Here is a 12801-nt window from a genome sequence, read left to right on the forward strand (position 1 = left end):
CTCCACCTTGTGATGTTGTAAGTAATACCATTAAAGCAGTCTGCCATCGGGGCTCTTCAAACCATGTTCCCATAAACCTTGCTTCAGATAAGAGGGAGGCCAAGCTGCCACTTAAATTGGAGCACCTCGTTTGCTGTCAGATTTAATATAGTATTGGAATTCCTTCTGCTTAAGATTTCCCTTGAAAGATGGATCCTGTAGCTTTAACAACAACAACAGTGATTTTTGTTATTCTAATATTTACCAATACCTGGATATTGAGACAAAGTTCTCTGGTCTTGAGAAAGCTAAAGATGATATGTAGAGTAAGGGATCGGAGGGAGATAGCAGTTACTATTTCAAAGACAAAGCTCTGAAAAAATTATGCTCCTGTGGGACTTTTGTTAGCCCTAAAATTTTCTAGCATGAGACAAATCCCTCCCCCATCCCCCGGCCCTTCAAAATTTGGTCAGCATAACTCAGAGGTTCAGCCTGGAGAGTCGAAGTAGCCACTCTTGGTGTAAGGCCCACAGCTTCATTAGACTCTCCATGTGTGCTGGTGTGGCTATTTGAAGTCCATAGCTGGGGTCCTAAAGTCTCTATGTTAACATTGACTCATAGGACAAATGAGAACTGTTCTCTGCCTCCTTTTTAACCTATGTTCTGTAGTAGCAATTATTTAGGGGTTGCATACAGGTTATCTAGCTAGTCTCCATGCATACTTCTCCCTAGATCCCCCTTACTCTCTCCTTTGTGCCTTCTATAAAGCTTGTTAAAGGGAGGGACAGGAGAGTCATCATTTATTGAGCACCTACTGTGGCCAGGCAGGTACCAGGGGCTTTGCACCGTTAAAAACTCGTAATAGCCTCAGGAGATAGGTACTCATCACCAGTTCCAGGCGTGCAAACAGGCTGAAGAAGGCTAACTTTCCTTTAACTCTGATTTTTCTGAGTTAATTATAGAAGACACACAAATTGGTAATGGTTTTCTCTCAGACCTGCAGAACCCAGTTTTGTCTTCCCCTTTCCCCATGCTTTGTAGAATTGGTTCCAATTTTGTCACTCTTCCAGGGGGAGATTGATCCATAGGCAGCCTACTATGGTTTGCTGTGAGACCCTGAATCCTAACCATGGTATTATTGGCTTCTCCCAGGGTCCTATCCTTCTCCAAAAGCCGGAGCAACCCTGGTTGTGTACAAGGACTTGCTGGTGCTATTTGGTGGCTGGACACGGCCAAGCCCTTATCCCCTCCACCAGCCAGAGAGATTCTTTGATGAAATACACACTTATTCACCCTCCAAAAACTGGTAAGCCACAAATCTGGAATAAAAGGTTTTAAATCAATAAATTCTTTATTTTTTTTGTGCCAAAAATCCCTTTGAGAATTTGATGAAAGCTATAGTTTTTTTTTCCCCAGAAAATAGGGTACTTATGCACAGATTTTGCCAACAGTTTCAGAGGGTTTACAGGATCCCTTTAAGACCCTAAATTAAGAACTCTTGTTCCAAAGAGAACAAATGGTAAAGATTTATTCCTTTTCCAAAAAAAAAGGAGTGAGCCAGTTGAAGAACAGGGGACTCTTCAGCTTTGGCTGCTAATTCTCCAGTAGTGCTGTAGATCCAGATAATTCCTTACTCCCTGCTGTGTCCACAAGACTGAATCCCAATTGTTTTAAAAATACATCTTTTCTAAATGGCAGCAACCCCTGTTCCTTGTAATTGAGTACTTAGTACAGGGCCCTTGGCAGCTTACTGATGAGGATCAGTAAATAAGTTGCAGCTGGTGCTCCTGCAGCAAACTGGGCCAAAGCGGCCACAGAGCCATGATGGAGTGAGTCCCTTGTCATCATCTTCTCTCCACTTCAAGCCATACACATGGAGAACTTAAAAGTGAATACAACTTTAAGCAAGTTTGCAGGAAAGGCATAAATCCCTATGCCATCCTGCATTTGATATCTTAACAATGTATCTACTGAAGGTGATAGGATTGTCATTTTAAATGGATGCCAACCTACTGTTTTCCACCTTAAATGCATCAGACCAGAAGCAGGTGGTGCTGTCTTTTTACATTTAGGTGGAACTGCATTGTGACAACCCATGGGCCACCTCCCATGGCTGGCCATTCCTCCTGTGTGATAGATGATAAAATGATTGTCTTTGGTGGCTCCCTAGGATCCCGGCAAATGTGAGTATTTTTGGTTTTCTCCATATCCCCAACCTAAGAGTAAATATTCCTAGGAATAACGAGTCAGAAAAATGAACCACTCAGGGTTATTATTCCAGAGCATGGTTCTAATTAATCCAATTAATTATCTCACCCTAGCATTCTGTTCTTTGGTCCCCTAGTCACAGACTAATAAATTTAAAAACTTGCTCCATGCAATCAGAGCTATGTAAATCTCATTTTGTTTGGTCTGTGGTTTTATTTAGTAGGATCAAATTCTGATGCAAACTCCACCCTGTCTGCTTGAGCCGGTGCCTACCAAAGGCCCACCATCCAAGAAGCAGAGAGCTATTTCTTGCCCTACTTCATTACCTAACTTGTGCCCTTTTGGGCTTTAGAGAAGGACAGAGACAGATTGGCATGACAGATAGAGATTGTGGGCTCTTGCAGTGAGATAGGGGTTGGGTAGGACTATCAGGTCATACTCTTCTGTGAGGCTATTCTCCCTCCCCATTGTCCTCTCCACTTCTGGCCATAATTGGCCAGCTCAGGCCAAAATCAAGAGCCAGAACAGGCCATCTAAGTGAACTATCTGATATGGCGTTAGCAGCGGTATATACATTCCCCCCTGTGCTCTGAAATGGAAGTTGATGAGCTATCAGCAATAAGTCTGTTCCAGACCCAATTCTATCTGCTCTTAGGGTACTCCCAATCCTCATATTTTCAAACAGTTGTGGAGCGGGAGACTGCGGGAGCTACCCCCCAGATGAAAGGGTTAGGATTGAGGTATTGCAGGTAATATTCCCATGTTCGGTGTATGAGTAAATGACCTTAGAGAGGTGACCATAAAATAGAGACTGCTGTTTAGGAATCTGTCTTTTCATGATGGTCCCTTGAGGGTTGGAGTGCCAGTTGTCCTTGTTAAAACTGAAGCTTTCATCAGCTGTTGCAAAATAACTTTTTGAAGCCAGATTCGATAAATCATTATAACTCCTGAACAACCATGGAGCTCCCTTTTGAACCATTTTCTCTCTTCCTTGTGGTTTTGCTTTTGAAAGACTAACTTGACCAGTAACTAGTTCCTGCCATCACTAGTTAACTTACCTCAGCTACTAGTGTATGGCTATAAACATGACTCAAATGAGGCCTTATGGATCAGTGGTAAGAGCAAAGGTTTGAGAGTTTTGAGGTGGCTTCCAGGGAGAGTAGGGGAAGAAAAATACAGTTTAAGTACTAACTATAAGCATGGCACTCTGCTGGGCATCTTTACAAATGTAGCTTCATAGATGTCAGCTCTTTGGAGTAGAAGTAATATTTCAATATTATAGATAAGGAAACCAGAGTTAGATAAAATTAAGTGATTTGCTCAAGGTTGCAGAGCTGGGATTCAACAGTGGTCTTTTCTGGTTCTGAAGCCCCTGAACTCTGCCAGTTGAGTAGGCCAACTCAAAAGCTTCCTCCAGCCCAGACATTCTGTGTGAAAGTGAAAATGGTGTGGGACACAGGTGTGTAGAACTCTCCCCACTCCTGTGGTTCCTAGGACCTCCCAATTCCTTCATCCTTATGTCCTTGTCTCACAGGAGCAACGATGTCTGGGTCCTGGACCTCGAGCAGTGGGCATGGTCCAAACCGAACATCTCTGGCCCCAGTCCTCATCCTCGAGGTGGCCAATCTCAGGTGCTCAGGAATTAAGATAACTATTCAGCAAAGATTATGGCATCTTTCAGTAAGGATGGAAGAGGGAGGGGGGAGTCATGTAAGATACCTATATATACTAAGCCAAAGAGAATTTATCATTTCTTTTTGGTGGTATTTTTTCTTTACTTCTAATGGGTAATATCTATTTACAGTGGATTTATATAATGCCTCTCCTCAAAGCATTTACTTTGCTATTTCATTTCCCAAGAAAACCCTGTATTTTATGTGGTTGGCACTCTGATGTTAATATTTGATCAACAAAGAATGTATCCGTTCAGGTGAATCATCAGTAATTTGTTTATAGGGATCAGAACTTACATGGTGAAGAGAGAGTGAGGAGCTTATGATAGCTATAGTACTCTCATTTGGAAGCTGGGTAGGCAATTTTCATGTACCACTGAAGCATAGAAATCAGGTATCTATGTTTTTGGAGGTTTATTTTAATCTTCTCCCCCTTCCCAGATTGTCATAGATGATACAACTATCTTAATCCTTGGAGGGTGTGGTGGTCCCAATGCTGTGAGTATTGCTTGTATGGCATTCCCATGCTGCTGAGTATGCTAAACTTGGTTTCCTCTATCTCATTTTATAAGAGTGTGCAAAACCATTTCCATGGCATTTTCATTTGGAGAATACCTTTTCCACCTTGGCTAGGTAGCCTTTCTCTTTTCTGGCATTTTTCTCCATTTTTTTTTTCTTTTTCTTTGGTGGGGGTGGGTGGGTTGGGTGTGTAGAGGAAATACCTTTGATCAGGGGCATTTGTCTCCAGAGTATTCATATCTTCTTACCCCCACTTCCTCTTTAAGCTATGAGATTTGCTGCTATCATTTTTTCAAGAGGGTGGGATAGAAAAAAGTAGGTTGAGAATTGCCAGAGTCCACATTGAATTTATTTAAGAATGCAGATTCAGAAAATTATAGACATGTATTATCTATATGCTTCCCTGCCCCTCAATACACACACACAAACACACACACATATCTGAAACCATGGGCAGAATTCACAACCACTTATGATTGGTTCATGGGTCACAAGCACAAATCCATGTCTCAAACTGATGATAATCTATGAGTAAATGCATGTATGCACAACTGAATGAATAACCAAGCGTTTTGCTGTTCTTTTTGGAGAGCCTACACACTTGCCAGATCAGACAGCACCCTTTGAGACTCCAGCTCTGTATGCTTTGTATCAGGTACCGTGCCTGAGTCCTGTTGTTGGTGCTCTCTTACAGCTGTTCAAGGATGCCTGGTTGTTGCACATCCACTCGGGTCCCTGGGCCTGGCAGCCTCTCAAGGTGGAAAATGAAGATCATGGGGCCCCAGAACTGTGGTGCCATCCAGCTTGCCGGGTAAGCAGGGAACTGCCAGAACAGTAGGAGGAGAGGTCCTTAACTGTCAAACCAAATTAACTTGTCAGATTTCAATGGAAATTTGTAGGGAAAACTCCTTGGTGTCACCAAAGAAATGGAAAGTAACCAGAGCACCTTTGGCATTACTCACATATGTCAGATGGGAAAACTTATGTGGGCCCCACTCATCCTTTAAGTCCCAGCTTCAAGCTTCTCTTAATATCTGAAACTTTCCCCAGAATCTCCCAAACAAAACTGATTCCCCCCTCCATTCTACCCCAATTCCTTGGATATAACTCTAATGATAGTACTTGTCACACTAAAGCAACAAATTGTCTCCATGTTTGTCTCCCCTTCAAGCCTAGAGGAGAAACACTGTCATTTTCATCTCTGTATCTCCAAAACCTACAAAGTGCCTGGCACGTTGCAGATACTCATAAAATGTTTGATAGTTGAGTGAATGATCAAAATTGTAGATTAGTCCATGAACACAGGTCATTTGTCTTCCAGGTGGGACAGTGTGTGGTGGTCTTCAGCCAAGCTCCTAGTGGGAGAGCCCCTCTAAGCCCCAGTTTGAACTCTCGCCCGTCACCTATCAGTGCCACCCCTCCAGCCCTGGTTCCCGAAACCCGAGAGTACCGCTCTCAGTCTCCAGTAAGGAGTATGGATGAAGCTCCTTGTGTTAATGGCCGCTGGGGAACACTAAGGCCCAGGGCTCAAAGGCAGACCCCCTCAGGCTCCCGGGAAGGGAGCCTGTCTCCAGCAAGAGGAGATGGCTCTCCCATCCTCAATGGTGGGAATTTATCTCCAGGAACAGCAGCTGTTGGTGGGTCTTCCTTGGACAGCCCTGTACAGGCCATATCTCCTAGCACTCCATCTGCTGCTGAAGGATATGACTTAAAAATGGGACTTTCTTTGACCTCCCGACGAGGGTCATTACCAGATCAAAAAGATCTGAGATTAGGATCAATGGATCTGAATTGGGATCTCAAACCTACTTCCAGTAGCAATCATATGGAAGGCATGGACAGCAGGACAGTCAGCGGAAGTATGAGACACCCTTCTGAACAGACTAATGGAGTGCATACCCCACCACATGTGGCCAGTGCCCTAGCAGGGGCTGTCTCTCCAGGTGCCCTGCGCCGGAGTCTGGAAGCCATCAAAGCAATGTCATCCAAAGGCCCGTCAGCCTCCGCAGCACTAAGTCCCCCTCTGGGGTCTTCTCCAGGCTCCCCTGGGAGCCAGAACCTGAGCAGTGGAGAAACAGTGCCCATCCCCCGCCCTGGGCCTGCTCAAGGGGATGGACATTCCTTACCTCCCATTGCCCGCCGTCTGGGCCACCACCCTCCACAGTCCCTAAATGTTGGCAAACCCCTGTATCAGAGTATGAACTGCAAGCCCATGCAGATGTACGTGCTGGACATTAAAGACACCAAGGAGAAGGGGCGAGTCAAATGGAAAGTATTTAATAGCAGTTCTGTAGTCGGTCCTCCTGAAACCAGCCTGCATACAGTGGTACAAGGCAGGGGTGAACTCATCATATTTGGAGGGCTCATGGACAAGAAACAGAATGTGAAGTACTATCCAAAAACAAACGCCTTGTACTTTGTGCGAGCAAAGAGATAATATGTTCTAAACTCCTTTCCCTTTCTGTGGCTTTTAATTTGGAATTTTCCAACATGCAAGCATTTGGACTGAGAATGGGGAAAACAAAGAATAAAACTACTCCCATAAACCAAAACTCCAATTCCCAGCCTAACTCACTCCAGGCTGGGATCAAATCTCCATTAAGAAAAAAAGTATATATATATATATATTATATAGCCAATTCTGTTTACATAAGCGGAGAGATCTCCATCCTGGTTCAGATAAAATTGTTGCTGTGTTTTAGCAGAGGCTTTGCTGCCTTTTTCTACTTTATTGATAACTAGACCAAGAATTTAGGGAACAGATTAACTAATATTAGTAATTTTCCAAAAGAAACTGAAGAGTCCCCCATAAAATTTTATGTTACCTTCTTGGAGTTAGGAAAAAAAAAGGGGTAGGGGGATGGGGGGGCATGTATAAGGTGTAAAGACAGATGTTTTCAGTTCCACATTTTCAGATTCAGGTGCTGGCAGGGTGAGAGTAACCCATAGAAGACTGTCTTTCCCCTTCTCTTAAAACCGTAGAGGACCTGTGAAAATCTCCCTGCAGTAATGCCCTAGACCTGGCCCCATTCTGCCCTTTATGGCTGAGAAAAGTTATCCAACAAGGAATTTTGTTCTGCATTTGTGTGCCAGAATCATTGTGGAAAAATGTTTATGCAACTGGCACCTGTTTACGAGTGTCCATTGGTCTTTTGAGGACTCTCTCTGTGTCTCTGAAATTATTTTGGTGTCTGATAGTGGAATTTTCTGACAATCATATTTGGTTGCAAGTTGCCAAAAACTACATTTGTTTTCCCTTTTGTTCCCTTGAAACCTGGTTCTTGGAGGCTGCCTCTTCCATGTAAAGGCTTTTTTTTTTTTTTTTTAATGTGGATTTTTTAAGTCCTAAAATCTTTCTCACTCTCTGTTTCTTTTATAAAGCTCAGGTGCCTGGAGAAATAAGATTCTTCTAAGAAAAATATTTCTGGAACCTTTTCTCTGGTGTCACTTGGGGGGCTGGTAGGGAATTCCAAGATACAAGTATCCTGAGAGATCCTCAAAGCACCAAAAGATACTGTTTTCCTCTGTGCTTCTTTTTACTCCCAGGCACCTTGAGCATACCTGTCCATATTTGTAGTATGTGGGGAAATTGATCCTGGAAGAGAATCCCAGTGACAGCCTTTCCAGAAACGATTTTCCCTCGTTGTGATCAAGTATTTTCTGCCTGGCTATTGGGCAGGTGATTTGAGTGTCAGGTACTTGACCTCCATGACTCCTGGCTGACTTTGGAAGCAGCTCCATCCCTTGCACTTGTCTTATTCATGTGTCCCTCAAATAGGGCTTGATTTTTCACATTCACTTCATTTCCGAGATAAGGGGCACCCAAGATCATTTCTTTGAGTAATACAGGAGATTATAAGTTACCAATCTCTAAACCATGGCCTAGATATAGGAAACATTGGAATAAGTGTGTTTCAAATGGTACCACTTAAATGTGGATTTTTGGTGATTTCTAATCAGTGGATAAGAGAATTTTTATTTTGCCTTTAGGCTTTTAAATACAAAATTCAAAGCATTGCATTTCCTACCCCCAAATTCCCTTATTTCTTGTTAGCATTTCCCAGACCCAAACCTGCTTCAGCTGGCCCTGAGTCCTGGCTCTCAACCAGTGCTTAGTCTTTCTGATCAGTATGTTTTCTCCTGTTACATAATGTCGTATCCTTTCCCCTAGCCCTCAGCTTTTACAGTGTAGTCTTGGTGAGAAAAACCTCCTGGTGCCAAGCCCAAGAAAGAGCTACCTCACAAGGAGGGGACTCTTTCCCAAAAACTGCTCTACATGTCCTCTTAGAAGAAGAAACGACTGTGTGCCTACTTCCTTTGGTATCTGACTACTCGAAGCTCAGCACTTAGCTTTCTAGACTCCCTGCTCTTGGGATGTTGCCAGTCCTCCTTTGGCAAAGACTGTTAGATCATGTGGGGTCCTTATTCACAAGGGAAAGTTAGCCCAGCAGATTAGCAATTTAGGCATCATTGCTATTGCTGAATCTTGTTTATGACATTGCATTTACACATGGACAGTGCCTCCAAACTCACTTGTTATTTAAATATCAAGCATCTGGAAGCCTGAAAGTTCAGAATCTTGACTTTTGTTCTCTTTCCCTTTGTCCTGTGGCCTTCCTAAGCCAGCTGTTAACCTGTTGCTTCCTTCTTTCCCAGGTAGGCAGGCAACAGAGATGATGATTCTCTTAAGAGAGTAACCCGATTTCTCTGAGCTCTATGGCTTCCCAGTATTACCCACACCACTTGGAACCAGACTGTCCGTTTACAGCTCTTTAAGAAAACATCTGCCTCATCTGCACTTGGTAGTGTGGTATTGGTGGTTCCTGGACCCTGTGGGCATATACCCTGGGAAAGCAACTTAACACAGTCAAGACAGTTGTCTCCTTAGCTCTTGAAGCCATGGGTACAGTAGAATTCGGGTGTCTCAGATGAGGTGAGCATTTCCATAGCACCGTGGAATCAGATTAACCATTGGATCAGATTTAACCACAACTTCATTTTTGACATGATACCGATTTTGTCTTAAAATTAACTGAGAAAAATGAGACAAAAAATTTAAGCCCTCAGGAGTGCCTCAAGCAAATATGTATCAGTATTCAAGTATTTAAAATACATTTTGTTTCTATTTGAAGCTTTAATCCCTTCCACTCCTGCAAGTGTGCCTTTGAGAGTTTCCCTTTCAGATTGGCTCCACCGGCCACCTGGTCGACCTCTGTGAGAATTCTAGTCTAGTCCAACCCTCTCAGACAGAGCTCCCTGTTCTCTCATTTCATGGGTTGTACACTAGAGAAGGTTCTGTATTTTGGTTACATATTTCCACCCTTCTTCCACACTTGGGTGGTGAGCTCCACAACATGTGCTTATCCCCGCATTTTGGGAGCACAGATTAGGTGTCGAAACAAGCTTAATTTAGTTTTAAGGCAATACCGGGTTTACTCCTTCCAGTCCTCTGTGGATTGATTTGATTTTAACATTTGAGTTTTATAGCAAGGGCTGAAACCATGAACTATCCTAGAAACTGTGCTGGGACTCAAAAAAAAAAAAAAAAAAAGAAAAGAAAAGAGGAGGAGAAAGAAAGAAAACCAACTTAAGAACTCAAGAAAGCTTGACTTTTGAGGACAGAAAAGGATTTTTCTTTTTCTTTCACTTGTCTTTCTGGGTTTTCTTCTGCTTTGCTTCTTTCCTTCCCCTTAAAAGTGGTAGTTGGTTGGTTGGCCTGTCTATCCTTGTCCTTGTCCTTGTGGTGATCCCAGCATGATATGTGCTCTGCTTTGCATTATTTGTGGTCTCTTACCAGAATACACGTCAGTGGGGAGGATCTGAGCACACTCAGGGGGGTTAAGAAGTTGAACTTCAAGGCCTCGGCCCATGCAGCCTCCCCATGAACTGCAGAAGGCATGTTCTGCGTGGTCACCCGTAAGTGGCGCCCTTTCACCATATTCATTGTCAGATAAGAGCAAACCTGAAGCATTGGTTCCCTCTGTACCCTCTCTACCCACTCTCCTCCCCTCCCACCAACCAGGGTTCATGTCAGTGCACACTCATTGTGCTCTGGCAAAGCTGGTGCTGTGAGTGATATTTCCCTTACAACTCAGGTGTACCAGATGGGTTACCCTGAGATAGTCATTTTAGGCACATAACAGTGTAGGAATGAAAAGTGGATTTCACTGACATTTAATCTGTGTCAATTTCCTTTTGTGTTAATGTTTTCCCCGATGACTTTTTAGCAATTTAACAAATAAAACAAAATGGACAGAATTGTCTTAACTGTTTTATTAGTAAAAAAAAAAAAAAGAAAGGAAAAAATGGTATATGGAAGATAAAGCAAATGAGGTTGGCGAATGAAGTTGGAAGTGAAGTAGGCAGAAAGATGTTCCTTCTCTTCTAGGAGGGTTGTGTTTCTGGTAGAGGTGGAGATTTGCCCTTCCTGGGGATAAAGCCATTTAATAATAGGGCTGCTTTCTCCATCACTCTTGAAGGGCTCACTTTGTTAGGGCCTCAGTATGACCCCACGACGGAGATCAAAGATAGCTGATGAGCCTGAGCAGAGACTCAGGTGCCTCACGACATCGGCACCGTCATTCCTGGCTCCTGAGTAGAGATGAGGGCCCCAGCATCTTGAAGCAGATAGAAGATGGTGATTGGAAGTACAGGCCTGGAATCTGAAGGGTCTGTGGTCTAATCCTGGCTTCCCCCACTCACTACTTAACCTTGAGTAAGTTTCCTCATCTGTAAATATAGTTGTTCCTACCTTATAATATGAAGATTAACTAAAGTTGTATGTGAAAAGTACTAGTGCAGTGCCTGACACATAGTAAATACTTGATAACTGATGGCTGTTGTTTGTAATTAGCCCTTGAAGACCAAATATACGATTTGGGGATCTTGAAGGAAAGGGTTGGGCTCAGTGTGTAAATTATCCTAGGGCTTACACACATACACACATGTAACATGTCTGGGTCATCTTTTTGAGGTCACCATGAGAACCTCTGAGGCTTTTGCCTCTTGAAAGCAGCAGGTAGCTGCTGCCACAAATCAAATCAGAATTGTCTTGGTTGTTTACTCTCTTTTGGACAACTTTATTCTTTGGCTTCCCAGTGGAGCGCAGCCTTTGACACATAAGGCATTCTTCCACCTGAATTCAAGGGCACACTTGGTTGGCTCCCAGTCTGGAGGTGTGAGGGTTGATGACATGAATCTGCTCACCATTGTAGGTGAGAGAAGGGGTCCGCAGCCCTAAAGCTGTGCAGTGAATATGTGCCAGCTCTTATACCCCTGGGTTTTTTTGTTTTTACTTTTTATTATGGTTTTATACACACACACACCCCTCAAATTTTCCCATCTTAACCATTTTTAAGGTACAATTTGGTAGTATTAATTACATTCACAATATTATGCTATCATCACCAATACCCATTACCCAAGCCTTTTCATCCCCTCAAAGAGAAACTCTGCATCCGTTGAATAATAACCACCACCACCCCTTCCCCTCTCTCCCCAAACCCTGGTAAGCTGTGCTCTATTTGTCTCTATGTATTTGCTTATTCTAGGGAGTTCATGAAAGCAAGATATACAATATTTGTCTTTTTGTGTCTGGCTCATTTCACTCACATGATGTCTTCAAGGTTCATTCATGTTGTCACATGTTAACTTCACTCCTCTTTACAGCTGACTAATATTCCATTGTGTTTGTGAATAATGCTGCTGTGAACGTTGGACCCCTGGATTTGTGTGCCAAGCACTGTTACATTCTTTTCATTCAGTGCATTCTGAAAAACCATCTTGTCCCGGGCTAAGATGCTGTGTCTATTCTCTCTAAGCATAGTCTGAGGAAGGGCATTGGTGGCAAAAGGCCCAAAACCATGTCCCAGGAAGAGGGCTGGCTGCTACAAGGATGGTGGGGTTATGGATAAAATAATTGTTCTGAATTCTTCCACAATTGTTGGAAGGGTTGGAGTTGCTCCTTGTGGGTCCGTTGAGCTGAACAAGGACCAATGTGTAGAACCTTTTCAGGGTCATTGGGAAGAAGAATTTTGTACAGTCAGAAATACATTTAATGGGTAGGGCTGGTATGCCAGAGAAGTACCGAGTTCTGCACCACCAGAGGAATTCAAACTTTACCTGGATCAGTCTATGGGATGTGATGAAGGTGATATTAGGTGGGTAGGGTGTAATAGTGATAAGGGTCCTGGAGAAGGAGGCAAACATGGGTGCCTGGGAAAGACTTCATGTGCTCAGCCCTCAAGGTGGGTCAGTTCCCTAGAGCTCTGTGCAAGTATCCTGACCAAGGGGCACTTGGGACCCAGAAACAGGTCTGCCCATGCCCATGCCCATGCCGCTAACCATTGATGAGATATGCTCCTGTTCTGAAAGAGCTTGGAACAACGTGGCAACATGATTGGCCCCAGTTCAGGGGCCTGGG

General features: G+C 43.5%; 1 protein-coding gene across 4 annotated transcripts in view; it reads left to right on the forward strand.

Annotated features, from left to right (window-relative positions):
• Positions 1 to 9956, forward strand: part of FBXO42 (F-box protein 42) — a 145542-nt gene extending 135586 nt beyond the window's left edge. For all 4 annotated transcript variants that reach the window (XM_037828403.1, XM_037828405.1, XM_037828402.1 and 1 more), the window contains 6 exons: positions 1132 to 1285; positions 2052 to 2162; positions 3722 to 3818; positions 4302 to 4358; positions 5074 to 5190; positions 5701 to 9956. In XM_037828403.1, the coding sequence (XP_037684331.1) occupies positions 1132 to 1285; positions 2052 to 2162; positions 3722 to 3818; positions 4302 to 4358; positions 5074 to 5190; positions 5701 to 6816 (1652 nt within the window). In that variant the 3' untranslated portion in view covers positions 6817 to 9956. The remainder of the gene's footprint in view (positions 1 to 1131; positions 1286 to 2051; positions 2163 to 3721; positions 3819 to 4301; positions 4359 to 5073; positions 5191 to 5700) is intronic.
• The last annotated feature ends 2845 nt before the right edge of the window (positions 9957 to 12801 follow it).

This window comes from Choloepus didactylus, chromosome 2 (assembly GCF_015220235.1).
Source record: "Choloepus didactylus isolate mChoDid1 chromosome 2, mChoDid1.pri, whole genome shotgun sequence".
In the NCBI taxonomy this organism is placed as follows: Eukaryota; Metazoa; Chordata; class Mammalia; order Pilosa; family Megalonychidae; genus Choloepus; species Choloepus didactylus.